Source organism: Taurulus bubalis (assembly GCF_910589615.1).
Source record: "Taurulus bubalis genome assembly, chromosome: 14".
NCBI lineage: Eukaryota > Metazoa > Chordata > Actinopteri > Perciformes > Cottidae > Taurulus > Taurulus bubalis.
In genome coordinates, this window is record NC_136602.1 from 6,994,581 (window position 1) to 7,006,100 (window position 11,520).

The 11,520-nt window shown below is 42.0% G+C and overlaps 1 protein-coding gene across 2 annotated transcripts; it reads right to left on the reverse strand.

Annotated features, from left to right (window-relative positions):
* Nucleotides 1-18: 18 nt before the first annotated feature.
* Nucleotides 19-9,232, reverse strand: cfap36 (cilia and flagella associated protein 36). 2 transcript variants are annotated; one of them, XM_079230080.1, is made up of 11 exons: nucleotides 9,051-9,232; nucleotides 8,523-8,587; nucleotides 8,305-8,406; nucleotides 6,769-6,883; nucleotides 6,579-6,666; nucleotides 4,639-4,798; nucleotides 2,740-2,845; nucleotides 2,343-2,488; nucleotides 1,747-1,911; nucleotides 1,307-1,414; nucleotides 19-1,067 (listed from the first exon to the last, which is right to left on the reverse strand). In XM_079230080.1, exons 1-11 carry the CDS (start codon nucleotides 9,154-9,156, stop codon nucleotides 984-986), a joined length of 1,245 nt encoding a protein of 414 aa, XP_079086206.1. In that variant the 5' UTR covers nucleotides 9,157-9,232; the 3' UTR covers nucleotides 19-983. The 2 variants fall into 2 exon arrangements, with proteins under 2 accessions (XP_079086206.1, XP_079086207.1); XM_079230081.1 differs by lacking the exon at nucleotides 1,307-1,414.
* Between the last annotated feature and the right edge of the window lie 2,288 nt (nucleotides 9,233-11,520).

Genomic DNA, 11,520 nt, shown 5'->3' on the forward strand with positions numbered 1-11,520 from the left:
GAGCTTGTTTCTATAAAATGTGATTTATTAAACAGCGTACATGAAATACTGCATCCCTCGTAGGAAGCGACACACCGTTGGCTTGGCCCCTTCACGATCACACGCTTGTTCCTCTTGACGACTTCCACAGCGCTCCTCGCCGAGGATGAGCTGCTACAGTCATCACCTTCATGGCGTGCCGGCTGACTCCGCCCTCTGGGGAACGCTCTCGACAAGACTGTCCCGCTAACGTAAAACTCTTCCACCAGCATGAACCCGTCACTCACGGATACATTCATGACCTTTTTAAAAAAAAAAAAAAAAACTTTTCTAGAGAAACATGCAGGGATGTGTTCAAAATCACTCCTCCAGTCACTAGTCACTGGTTTACTCTGGCGAGAAAAAAGAGGCATGGTTTTGGATCATCACCGATCAGTGCCGTGTTGCATATAAACAATACTATCAATAGTGAAGCACTGCATTGTTAGATTTTTAGTAGCGTACATGCAGTTTTCATTCCAGCGTGGGCGTGTTTCGAGGCCTCTATACCGTCCATAACATTTTGCATTTAGAATTTGGACACAGACTAAATGACATTAAAGTAAATGTAGTGCAGCCAGTGGCAAATAAGGAGCCCTGTGGACACAAGTGTGTCTAGTGATGTAAAGTAAAAGCCCTCTGAGTTCTCCACTCAACTCTAGGAACACTGGCAGCATGCTGCCCGACTGGTTGTCGTGTTTTCGCCACTTTCTCAGTCAAACATGCTCGAATACTTGCTCATACGAGTGGAGACGCACTGGTACGTCCCAAACATACAAGCAGATGTCCCTCCTTCCCTTGTGAACGGGGACGAAAAATAACTTTGAAGAAGGGAGATCTCATGTTTGTGTTTCTTTGGAGATCTGTGTTACGCAAAGTGAATTATCTGGCTGGAGGAGGCAGCGTGAAGGAAGACGTGAGATTAACGGAGCGAACGGGAGGGGATATCATTTGGAATATTGCAGTTATTTCTTTATCACTTCCTCTTTCAGCTTGTCAGCCAGATGTTTTCTCTTCTGTAGCTTCTTCCTCTCCTCAGCAGATATCTCCTGCAAGAAGAAATACAACAATCACCACTAGTGGCTGAAGGCAAAGTGTTGAGGGAAAAACAACCAAGCACACGTCTATGCACGATCAGCTAGAAATGTAAACAGAAGCAGCTGCTATTGGAAATATGGCTCTGACACATGTATTGTCAGTGTTGCTTATAAAGCCGTATAGATCTAAAGGAACTTTTCTGTTTTTGGGGGATTGTGACCGAGCGCGACAGAAGCAGTTGATGGATCACCTTCTGTTTGGAGGAGTGAGCAGAGAGTTGTGCTGGAGGAAGAGTAGCAGCAGGAGGAAGAGGAGGAGGGGGACAGGCTCCGTTCCTCTGGGACTGCCCCACCGCCTCCTGACAAGCCAGATCAGGCAGAAATGAAATGACGAGCGAGCAACCACCCGATAAATAAGTCGACAGGATGATTCGAAGGAAAAGAAAGAAAAAGCAGGAAGGAAAAATATGTGGGTTAAAGAAAAATCAGGTGAAATCAAGAATGTGGTTCTGGATTTAAAAAGATGAAAAAAGGTGAGCAAAATAAAAATGAAATCTAAATGATAAAGCCCTGGCATAACCTCCTACAGGCCAATATGTCTCCAAATACATAGTTAATTACATCGACCTTTGCTACCCGACCTTTTGGGGAAGGGAGGTTCAATGAAGACACAGTGCGGGGCTGTACTTACCGGGACGGTGCTGGTGGTGCTGGTGGTGGTGCTGGGTGTCTCCTCTGGTGCGGCCCCCTGCTTGGATTTCTGCTGCTCTTTTTTCAGTGCGTGCAGCTTGTCTCGCTGTTGCCGCAGATATGCCGCCCTCTGCTGGAGCTGCTCCTGCTGAGACTCCGTTAACTCCTGGAGGGAAGGGGAGGTGGAGGTGAAACGGGAGGAGAAGCGGTACGACACAAACCCTGCACAATTTCAAAAAAAATTATATTGGGGCACTAATGAGCAACAAAAAAAAAACACGTATGTTTATCAAAGTAATAACTTAACTCATTCTAGTGGCATTTTACATTGCGTTTTCAGGAAGCTCGGAGTTGTGCTGGATATGTGTGTTATGCACTGAACTGATCTCAGCTGTTAAAACTCCCAGATTCTTGAGTCCCAGCACCAGAGTGCCTTTAGAAAACCACTATTTTTGACTGCAAAAGGGTCTGACAGTCTACTCCGTGAAGACCTGGTTCTGGTTCTCCCACGAGGGAATTTGATGTCTTACTGTTCAGACAAAAAACAACAACTTCACACAACTGTGCTGAATGAATGGAGGGGCAGGACGGACTCACAGTGTATGGCTTGGAGAAGCCCGCCTCCCTGTGCGCCTCCTCCAGACACGCCTCGGCTGCAGGACCGAGGCCGACGGAGGGTTCACCGGACTTTACTGGAGCTCTCAGTGCTGGAAGGACTCTGGACACACCATTACTGCCAATATCTGTACACACACACACACACGCACACACATGTCCAAATCAGTTTGATAACTTTGCAGCATTCTCAGGTTGGTGTGTTAAACAACATATAAATGGATCTATGAATATATTTGTTTTGATAACTATAATTTCAATATATTCAGGGCTTTCTCAAGATTGAAAAGAAAACCAGTAAACCGACTCAATGTGGTGTTGATTTATTTTTTTATGAGACAAAAAGAAGAGCAGCTCAGAGTTGGTGGAGACTGAATACCTGCTGTGGGTTTAGACGTGGAGCTGCGCTTGGCTGCACTTTTCGTATCTCCTCCTACTGCGGCGTCCGTCTGGCTTTCTCCCTTTGTGACAGATTTGCCGTTGACCTGGAGGAAGGTACCCATGCGCATTAAAGGGAGAGTTCACCACAAGATCAAATATACATATTTTTTCTCTGACCAGTGGTGCTGTTTATTCATCTAGATTGTTTTGGCATGAGTTGCAAAGGTTTGGAGGTATCAGCCATTAAGATTGTGGGGCTCAAAGTGCCAACAAAATACACTTAAAGCGATGTCTCTTTTCAGAAATCATGACCCAGTTACTCCAAAGACCTTGATGGGAGCAGTGAGGTATTTTTTCAAATGCATTTTCTTCTCTCCAAAACGAGGCAACTCGCGCCAAAACCATTTAGATAGATAAATAGCACTACAGGTCAAAGGAAAAAATATGGATTTTTTTTATTTGGGGATGAACGATCCCTTTAACACATGTCGGACAGATGACACAAACACTGATCAGCCCACTATTGCAACATGCTAATGCTGCTACAACCGCATATAGTCCTCAGATTGTGGACTTGTCAGCACTCGTGTGTCAGATTACTGTAAACATTGCTGGATTCTGAAAAACAGTCTCCCTGCAGTCAGCAAATATTTGAATCTAGCGACCTCAGTCTACAAAGCGTTGTACTACGCAGGCTATGAAACTACCTATAACTAACTAAATACTACCTGCCCTCAGGATGCACTGATACTTTCAAACATGCCAATACTTGTGTACCATGCAGGCCAAACAAAACCCAATTCCCATACATTCAGTTGCTCATGTACCAACACGTTTCCCTCTGTGCTGCTTCAGGTGAAATGGTATTAATGCATCCTCAGGTTGGGCAGTACACTGTGGCGTGTTTATTAAAATGTTCAGTTACCGGATTCAATTCAGTGGCAGTGTTTCCGTTCACTAGCGGGCCGTGGTGACCGTTACTGCGGCTGCTGTCAGCGTTCCCCTCAGCGTTGGGCTTAGCGTGGGATGAACGGCACATTGGAGACAGGGTCACGTTATAAAAAGGCGAGATTGGGCTTTAAGGGGGAATGTTGGCAATAAGCATTAAGCAGTGGTAGTATGCGCTATGCACTGAGTCTGAGCAGGGAGATACAAGTCTGACAAACGTACCACAGAGGTGCTGCTGGTTTTACACGTCCTATTGGTCTCATACTGGTTTTACCCGTCCTATTTGTCTCATACTGGTTTTACACGTCCTATTGGTCTCATACTGGTTTTACACGTCCTATTGGTCTCATACTGGTTTTACATGTCCTATTGGTCTCATACTGGTTTTACACGTCCTATTGGTCTCATACTGGTTTTACACGTCCTATTGGTCTCATACTGGTTTTACATGTCCTATTGGTCTCATACTGGTTTTACACGTCCTATTGGTCTCATACTGGTTTTACACGTCCTATTGGTCTCATACTGGTTTTACACGTCCTATTGGTCTCATACTGGTTTTACCCGTCCTATTTGTCTCATACTGGTTTTACACGTCCTATTTGTCTCATACTGGTTTTACACGTCCTATTTGTCTCATACTGGTTTTACCCGTCCTATTGGTCTCATACTGGTTTTACACGTCCTATTGGTCTCATACTGGTTTTACCCGTCCTATTGGTCTCATACTGGTTTTACACGTCCTATTGGTCTCATACTGGTTTTACCCGTCCTATTGGTCTCATACTGGTTTTATCCGTCCTATTGGTCTCATACTGGTTTTACCCGTTCTATTTGTCTCATACTGGTTTTACGCATCCTATTTGTCTCATACTGGTTTTACATGTCCCATTCGTCTCATACTGGTTGTACAGGTCCTATTTGCCTCATCCTGCTCTCGATGCCTTACCTTGGCCGTGCTGCTTTGTTGGCTGGGAGCAGTGGCGGCATTATGGGCTTCACTGCTTTCTGCCATTGGCTTATCTGAGCAGCTGCTGGAAGTGGAACCAACCTCTTCATCTAAAAGCAGCCTCCTGGACATCTCCTCATCATACTCCTCTTTGGACTTTCTGAGAATAAAAGAAAAGAAAATTATATTTGATCCAGGGCTCACTGTCGGTATATTCTCTGTGCATAAATTAGCCTAAGCAGAAGTAATTGTTTTTGCAATGCCTGTACTGGTCCTGAGACAGAGCATTCCACAGCACCCTTGCACTTTCTTTAAGAGTATGTTTAGCAGCCCAGGCGTGATAAGAGCGAGGCTAATCTACATTTAAGCAGGTTTTATTGTACATTTAACCTTTGGCAGATGGAACAAATGGACTAGAAGCTAGAATAAGACAGCAACGTCATGCGATAACCGCAATATGCTCTCCATTGCTCCCAGGCATCGCCAGGGCCCCACACACAGATCCTTTAATTTGATTTATTTAACAACTTGATTTTAATTAGAAGAGACTTCCGTAAAGCGTTTACCAATAGGTATGCAGAGAGAGAGAGAGAGAGAGAGAGAGAGAGAGAGAGAGAGAGAGAGAATTAAACAAAGATTATGCATGATGTAGGATTGTTACTCTCAGTGATTGTGGCCTTCTTGTCTTTTTATTGCATCTTTTACTATTGCAGAATTTGTCTGAAATGATGTGTTTAACAAAACTGAATGAAGTCATTCCAGCTGTGATGGTGCTTTTTCAAAAAGCCTGTGAGGATTTTATCACATCCAAAAAGTATTGGCTGAGATATTGATAGCACAGCAGAACATTTGGAACGTGAATCAAGGCTAAAACTGTAAATGTCTTATTATGTAACCAGAATATAGTTCAAATCAGTCCGCCAGATGTGAGACTGCTGTATTGCTGTGCCGAGTTTACAGCACCTGAGAAAAGCAATTCTATAAAGCATGCTGTATATTGTACCAAATCCATCACAGTAAACAGTTAGTTGCATAACAAAATGTCATGGTATTTTGTAATTGAATGGCAATGCCGTTGCAAATCCTTCATGGTGCATTCAAGTGCCTATGGTGAAGGCATTGTATTGGCATTATATAATGTCTGAAAACGAATTCCAGAAGATAAACATGAAAAAGTTGATAAGCAGCCAAGGTATCCTGGTAAGACAAAGGGGATAAAATACTATTTCTCTCAGTGGCTTGTTTAGTGTCAATCCCTCCAATCTAAATTAGCTGGACTCTAAGGAGCTTAACTGCGGTCCCGTTAGACTCCGTGTGTTCTACTTGGCCAGGCTGCCACGAGCAAAATCCCATTAGAGAACAGGGGCAGCAGCTTATAGACACCTGGACACGTAATGGCAACGGACGCATTAACACAATGTGGAAATATGAGAAGAGTGTAATTTGGGGAAAAACTAAGATCTAATTACATGATAACTGAATGAATTCATGAGTAAAAATAATTCAATGAATACAGATGTAGTGACTTAAACTGTTAAATGTTGTACAGAATAGGTTCATTTTGATATTTCAGCCTAAAAATATAAATATAAACTACATTTTTTGTCAGAATTAAGAGAGTAAAAAACCACACGCGGATAAGATGTTAGCCAACTCATCATTGCTACCCATAACATCCCAACTAGACTGTTAAAGGATCATAACTTTGAATCTTCCTTTGTATCCATCGTTCATGCACCCTCAATTTCTACTTCGATGGAAATAATTCAAGACCTGTCAGGTCAGGATATCATTGTGGTTTTGCATGCAATCAATCGCCACTGCAAAGAGTTTAAATGTCTAAGAAAACCTTTTAAACATCTCAAAGGGAGGACAGTCAACGTTGTGTGTGTAGGAGGTAGAGAAAGATAGAGAGAGAGAATGAGAAAGAGGTGACTTACCTGAGAACTTCCTGCAGGATTTTCATCTCTTGATCCTGCAGCTCTGTCATCACGTCCACACCATCAGTCAGACACTCAGGGAGGGCCCCTACACACAGAGCAGGGGCATCACTTGCAGCAATATCAGTCGTGATTTCCTGTTTCTGAGCGTGTGTGTATGTGTGTGAATGCGTGTTATAATCCGGCCTACCGTTTCTTTCTTTAATGACTTGGAGGGCTTGAAGCTGCAGCTCCATGTTCTTCTGGACCATCATAGAGTGAAATACCTGGAAGTCATCTGTCGCCAGAACTGTCTGGAACACCGACTGAACGACAAAAACCACCAAAGGTCAGTATGCACAGCTTTAAACACAGTGCATGCAAGTGCTGATGTACCCATCACACAATGAAAACATTTTCAATGTGTAAAAATCTATTTGGCCAGCGTTCCTATGAGGACATTCTTGCTCTGTTAGCCATCTGCAGATCAGGACAGGATGTACAGTCAACTCAAGTCCCGACACAAATAAAGCTATGTTTGCAAACAGAGTGGTACCTAAGCCTTATCTTTCACATTAGCGTCTCGCCTCCATTCAAAAGTCTGCCCCTCCATCTAGGCTAATGCTCGGCAAGTCTTTCTGGCCAACCTTTAATACAGGTTCAGTGTTCTTAGTTCAAGTGGGTCATTCGGTTTTCAGTCCGTCGCTCAGCATCGCTTTTGTCAGTCTCTCTTACCGTCCCTGCCTGAAGCCCAGACCTACAGTATATCCTGTGTCTCAGGGTTAATTTAATCACTTAAAAAACTTTAATCACAGAAAAGGTACAGTCAGCTACAGTAGGTAAATCTGGAGAGGTGGGATTATGTTGATTGCATCCCTTTTGTCTCCAGCTGAAAGTCTCCTCTCATCAGCACCGATGCTATAAACCACTTTCACAGTGACGATACGGTGACATGTGCCAGACTTCACATGTTAGCTGACACAAAGTAATAACCGAGTAATGCTGCAAAACTGTCTCAGATGAAGATAATACATGGAAGGAACTTATTATCATTAGTGTTCATTTTAAATAGTTCTTAATTAATCAAGGTAAATTGTGTTTCGCTGATTTTAGCAAGCAATCTCTCATATACAAGAGGCCAAAAAGCGAGAAAAATGCAACACTATGTTTGAAGTCTCTGCATGAGCAAACTGAAACAGGAGAAAAAAACCCTCTGCACACTGAAACCTCTGCTGCTGTTAATCTTTGCTCGAGGAGAATTTGACCTGCTTTGCAGACATTAACTATTTATCTAAGTGGTAATTAATGAGATCCATGTCTGCTGAGGATTGCGATGAAATCCAGATCGGCATATCTGCCAATCTTGCACAGTGCCAAGGAAAATCTAACGATGGACTGTAACTAATATAGAGTTGACAGGCACTGTGGTGGTACACATTTTAATATATGTTAAAAGGACACACACACAGGAGTATACCAGGCATAGCTATGGTGGAGGTACGACGTCTGTGAGGACAGATTTGTCGTCTAATCGATTGAGAGGGCGCAGCCCTAATCACACACTGCAGACTCATTTTGCTGAGTCATCAGGAAAATGCACATCTGCCTTAAAGTAGGAGACCAGCTCTGTTTGGCACCATCTACAAAGCAGCATAACTGGGGGGTTATGTAAGCAAATCCCATCCTTGATTCTCCATTCAGGTTAAACTGGCAGGCTGGCGGTGTGCGAGCAGGGAGCTTAAGGTACCTGCAGTGTTTTGGACTTGGCAAAAGGAGAGGTGCACGCTTCCAGAAACTGCTGCTCGTCGATGCCAACCTCCTGCATGTAATTCCCCAGCAGCTCCTCCACCTACAAAAGCAAAGCAGCTTACATCAGTCCAGCCCCGATGAGTCAATAACATAAAACCCCTGACGAGCGTCGTTTATGAGGCAGTTTGGCACATCTGCACCATATACTATACTCACCAGTTTCTTATACTGCTGGTGGATCTCTGTGTATGACAGCTTATTCTCATCTTCGTCATCAAAAACTAAGAAAAAGGACCAACATAATAACATGTACATGTTAGTAATTCAACATGTATTCTCTGCCTCATTGGAGGCCTTTAAAAACCCGCCCTAAACTATCTTTATTTACTTAACTGTGTGTGTTTTGTAGCTTAAATGACACAACATGTTAAAACACACGACCCTTTTGGTAGGTCAGTAAGTTACCTTGATAGCTACCTTGCGTTATGACTTGCTACCTTTGTCGACTTGCTGGCCTTACTTGTGTCCTTTGTGGCCTCACGTCGAGGACACTGCTTTGACTGTGCAGAGTTGTTAAACAGTACATATATGGATATATATTTATATATATATATATATATATATATCTTTATAGCTTATATTATAGCCTACAAACAAGTCACAAGTTAGCTTTAGCTTAGCCTCGGAGTTCACGGTGCACACAGCTTCCCTGTGACGTCATGTAACCTGTTTTTTTTTTTTTACCTGTGCATTTGTTCTCCATGAAGTCCGTGACGGGAATGACCCACTCGGGGCTCCCCAGGTAGCCGACGATGCTCTCTACGACCCACTCGCTGTCGTCCTCAGCCATGTTGGCTGCGGCTGAGTAACAACAACAACAACAACAACAGCAGCAGCAGCAGCGAGGCGATGCTCGTCAGGTCGGCGACAACACCGATAATAATGTTTACCCCCCGAGCTGCTGGACCAAGACATCTAGTTTACTGTCCGTCCTGAACGAGTCCCCGTGGAACCTCGGTTTCCTCCTCTCTTGACGGGACGGGACCGTCTCCGGGAGGGGAAAAAGAGCGCACTCATGAATTTGCAGCACGGGGTGGTGACGCCTAATCGGTTGTTAAGGTAACCGTTTACGTCAATCCGATGCCGTGCGCGAGCTCGAGCCCATTTTTATTTTATTTTTATTTTATTACTCGAGAATTATTAAGCACTGAAACTATTGATTATTTTTTTTTTTTTGTATTTGCTGTGTGAAAAAAAAAAAATCACAAGCCCAAGAAAACTAATTCAAAATGCTTTTTTTGCTAACTAAAAACCTCAAGGTTACAAAAAATGAATTTAAATTGTTAAAATTTAAGTTACATTTTTGCATGACGTATTTTATAAACTCTCCATATGTTTAGTGCAATTACTACATACGTAATTAGTAAATAAAGCTTTTGAATAATTGCACTGTAGTAAAAAGTACAATATTTACCAATGAACCGTATTAGAGTAGAGACTTAAAGATGCATTTAAACAAAACACGTTAAGTAGCCCTAGTACCTCAAATGTATATGTAGTACATTACTTAAGTAATAGTTACATTCCACCACTCATCAATAGAGCAAACACAAACTAATAATTGTGTGTGTGTGTTTGTGCTTTTGATCTGTACATGGATTACGTTTTCTTTATCTGATAATATCATAATCATAATCTAATCAATGCATCATTAATGCCGATTAGGCTGCTTATTCTATTATTTGGCAGCCCTGATGATGAGTTACACGTGGCGTTTTTACCAAAATGAATAAAATACTAAAAGTTCAATACATCTCAGCTGTAAAATGTTGCCTCTCTGTATGTTTGAATCATGTATCGTTGATTCAAGTAAAGCATTTAGAAGGGCTGTGCTACTTCAACCTTACAGCGATTTGGGTTTCTCTACGGTGAATCAGGTCAATATTATTGATTATTTTTCTGTCTACAATCAATATGTTCCTGGAGCAACCTGAACCAACCTGTTCATGGAGGCTACATAAGGCCTGAGCAAGAGCCACAGTGCAATGACGTATTAAGGATTTACTTCTGAGGTAAGCCACAGCTTTAATTAACAGCCTTTGTTTTAAGGAAACACAAGTCACTTATGCTTAAACCCAAACACACACAGACACAAAGCAGCAAAGAATAAAAATGTTTTATTAAGAGTAAAAACATAGCGCTCATATAATTCAGTAGTGTGCATTAACAAGGGTATTTTCAAGAAATAGACATTCCTTCTGTATTTTTAAAAGGTATATAAGCTTTCATTATTATCTCTAGAAAGGCTATACTGTGCACACTTCATAAAGGCAGGGCATGCAAGCAGCAGTCATGCCGAAACAATTCAATAGAATAAAGGTAGGCGACATTAAAAAGTTCTACAGTGAGCATTTCAATTGGTCTGTTAAACGTTGCAGCCTCATCAAACCTGTCAACCCTTCTGACTTCAAGAAAACACAGAATATTTCACAGAATATTCATTGAAAATGGCTCAATTCTCTTAAATCTCACTGGATGGACGGACAGACAGTAATTCAGAAACATTCCTATAGTTTTTGCTTGGATTTGATCATATGCGTGTAGCAGATTGTAAACCGTTGCTGATTAAAAGTGGAGTCCTGGTCCCTGTTAACTGGAAAACAGTCGCTGTTTTTAATGATCAAAATAGTTTGAAAACAAAATAAACAAGCAATACACACAAATACTTGGGTACATGTTTGTCTGCCCCCCTGTGAAACAATCACAGACAATAACAGCAGCAAAAAGTACTGAGTCTGACTCCAGATCAGCTGTCACATTACAAGCAATACAATGTCGACGTAGTGCTCCGCGAGGAAATATGTGGACGTCATTATTGAGATAATGCTCAAGTTCTACTCACTCTGAATGGAGAAGCTGTTCCAGAAATGAAACAGATGATTGTGTTTGCTGCATATAAGTGTTAGTGTCACGTAAGAGTCATGAGATTTTGAAGAACAAGTGTTTTGGCAAACATACAGCAGCATAGGAACGTTTTGTTTTTGTTTTATGCATATTCAAATTAATCACGGAACTCTTATGTTTATCACATTATTATTGATTTATACTTTAATGCTATATATATACTAACTATTCTGAGTACAATATGTATTATCCTATTAAGAATAATCTGAGGATCCTCTCATACCAAAAAATAGTAGCTATCACCATAATT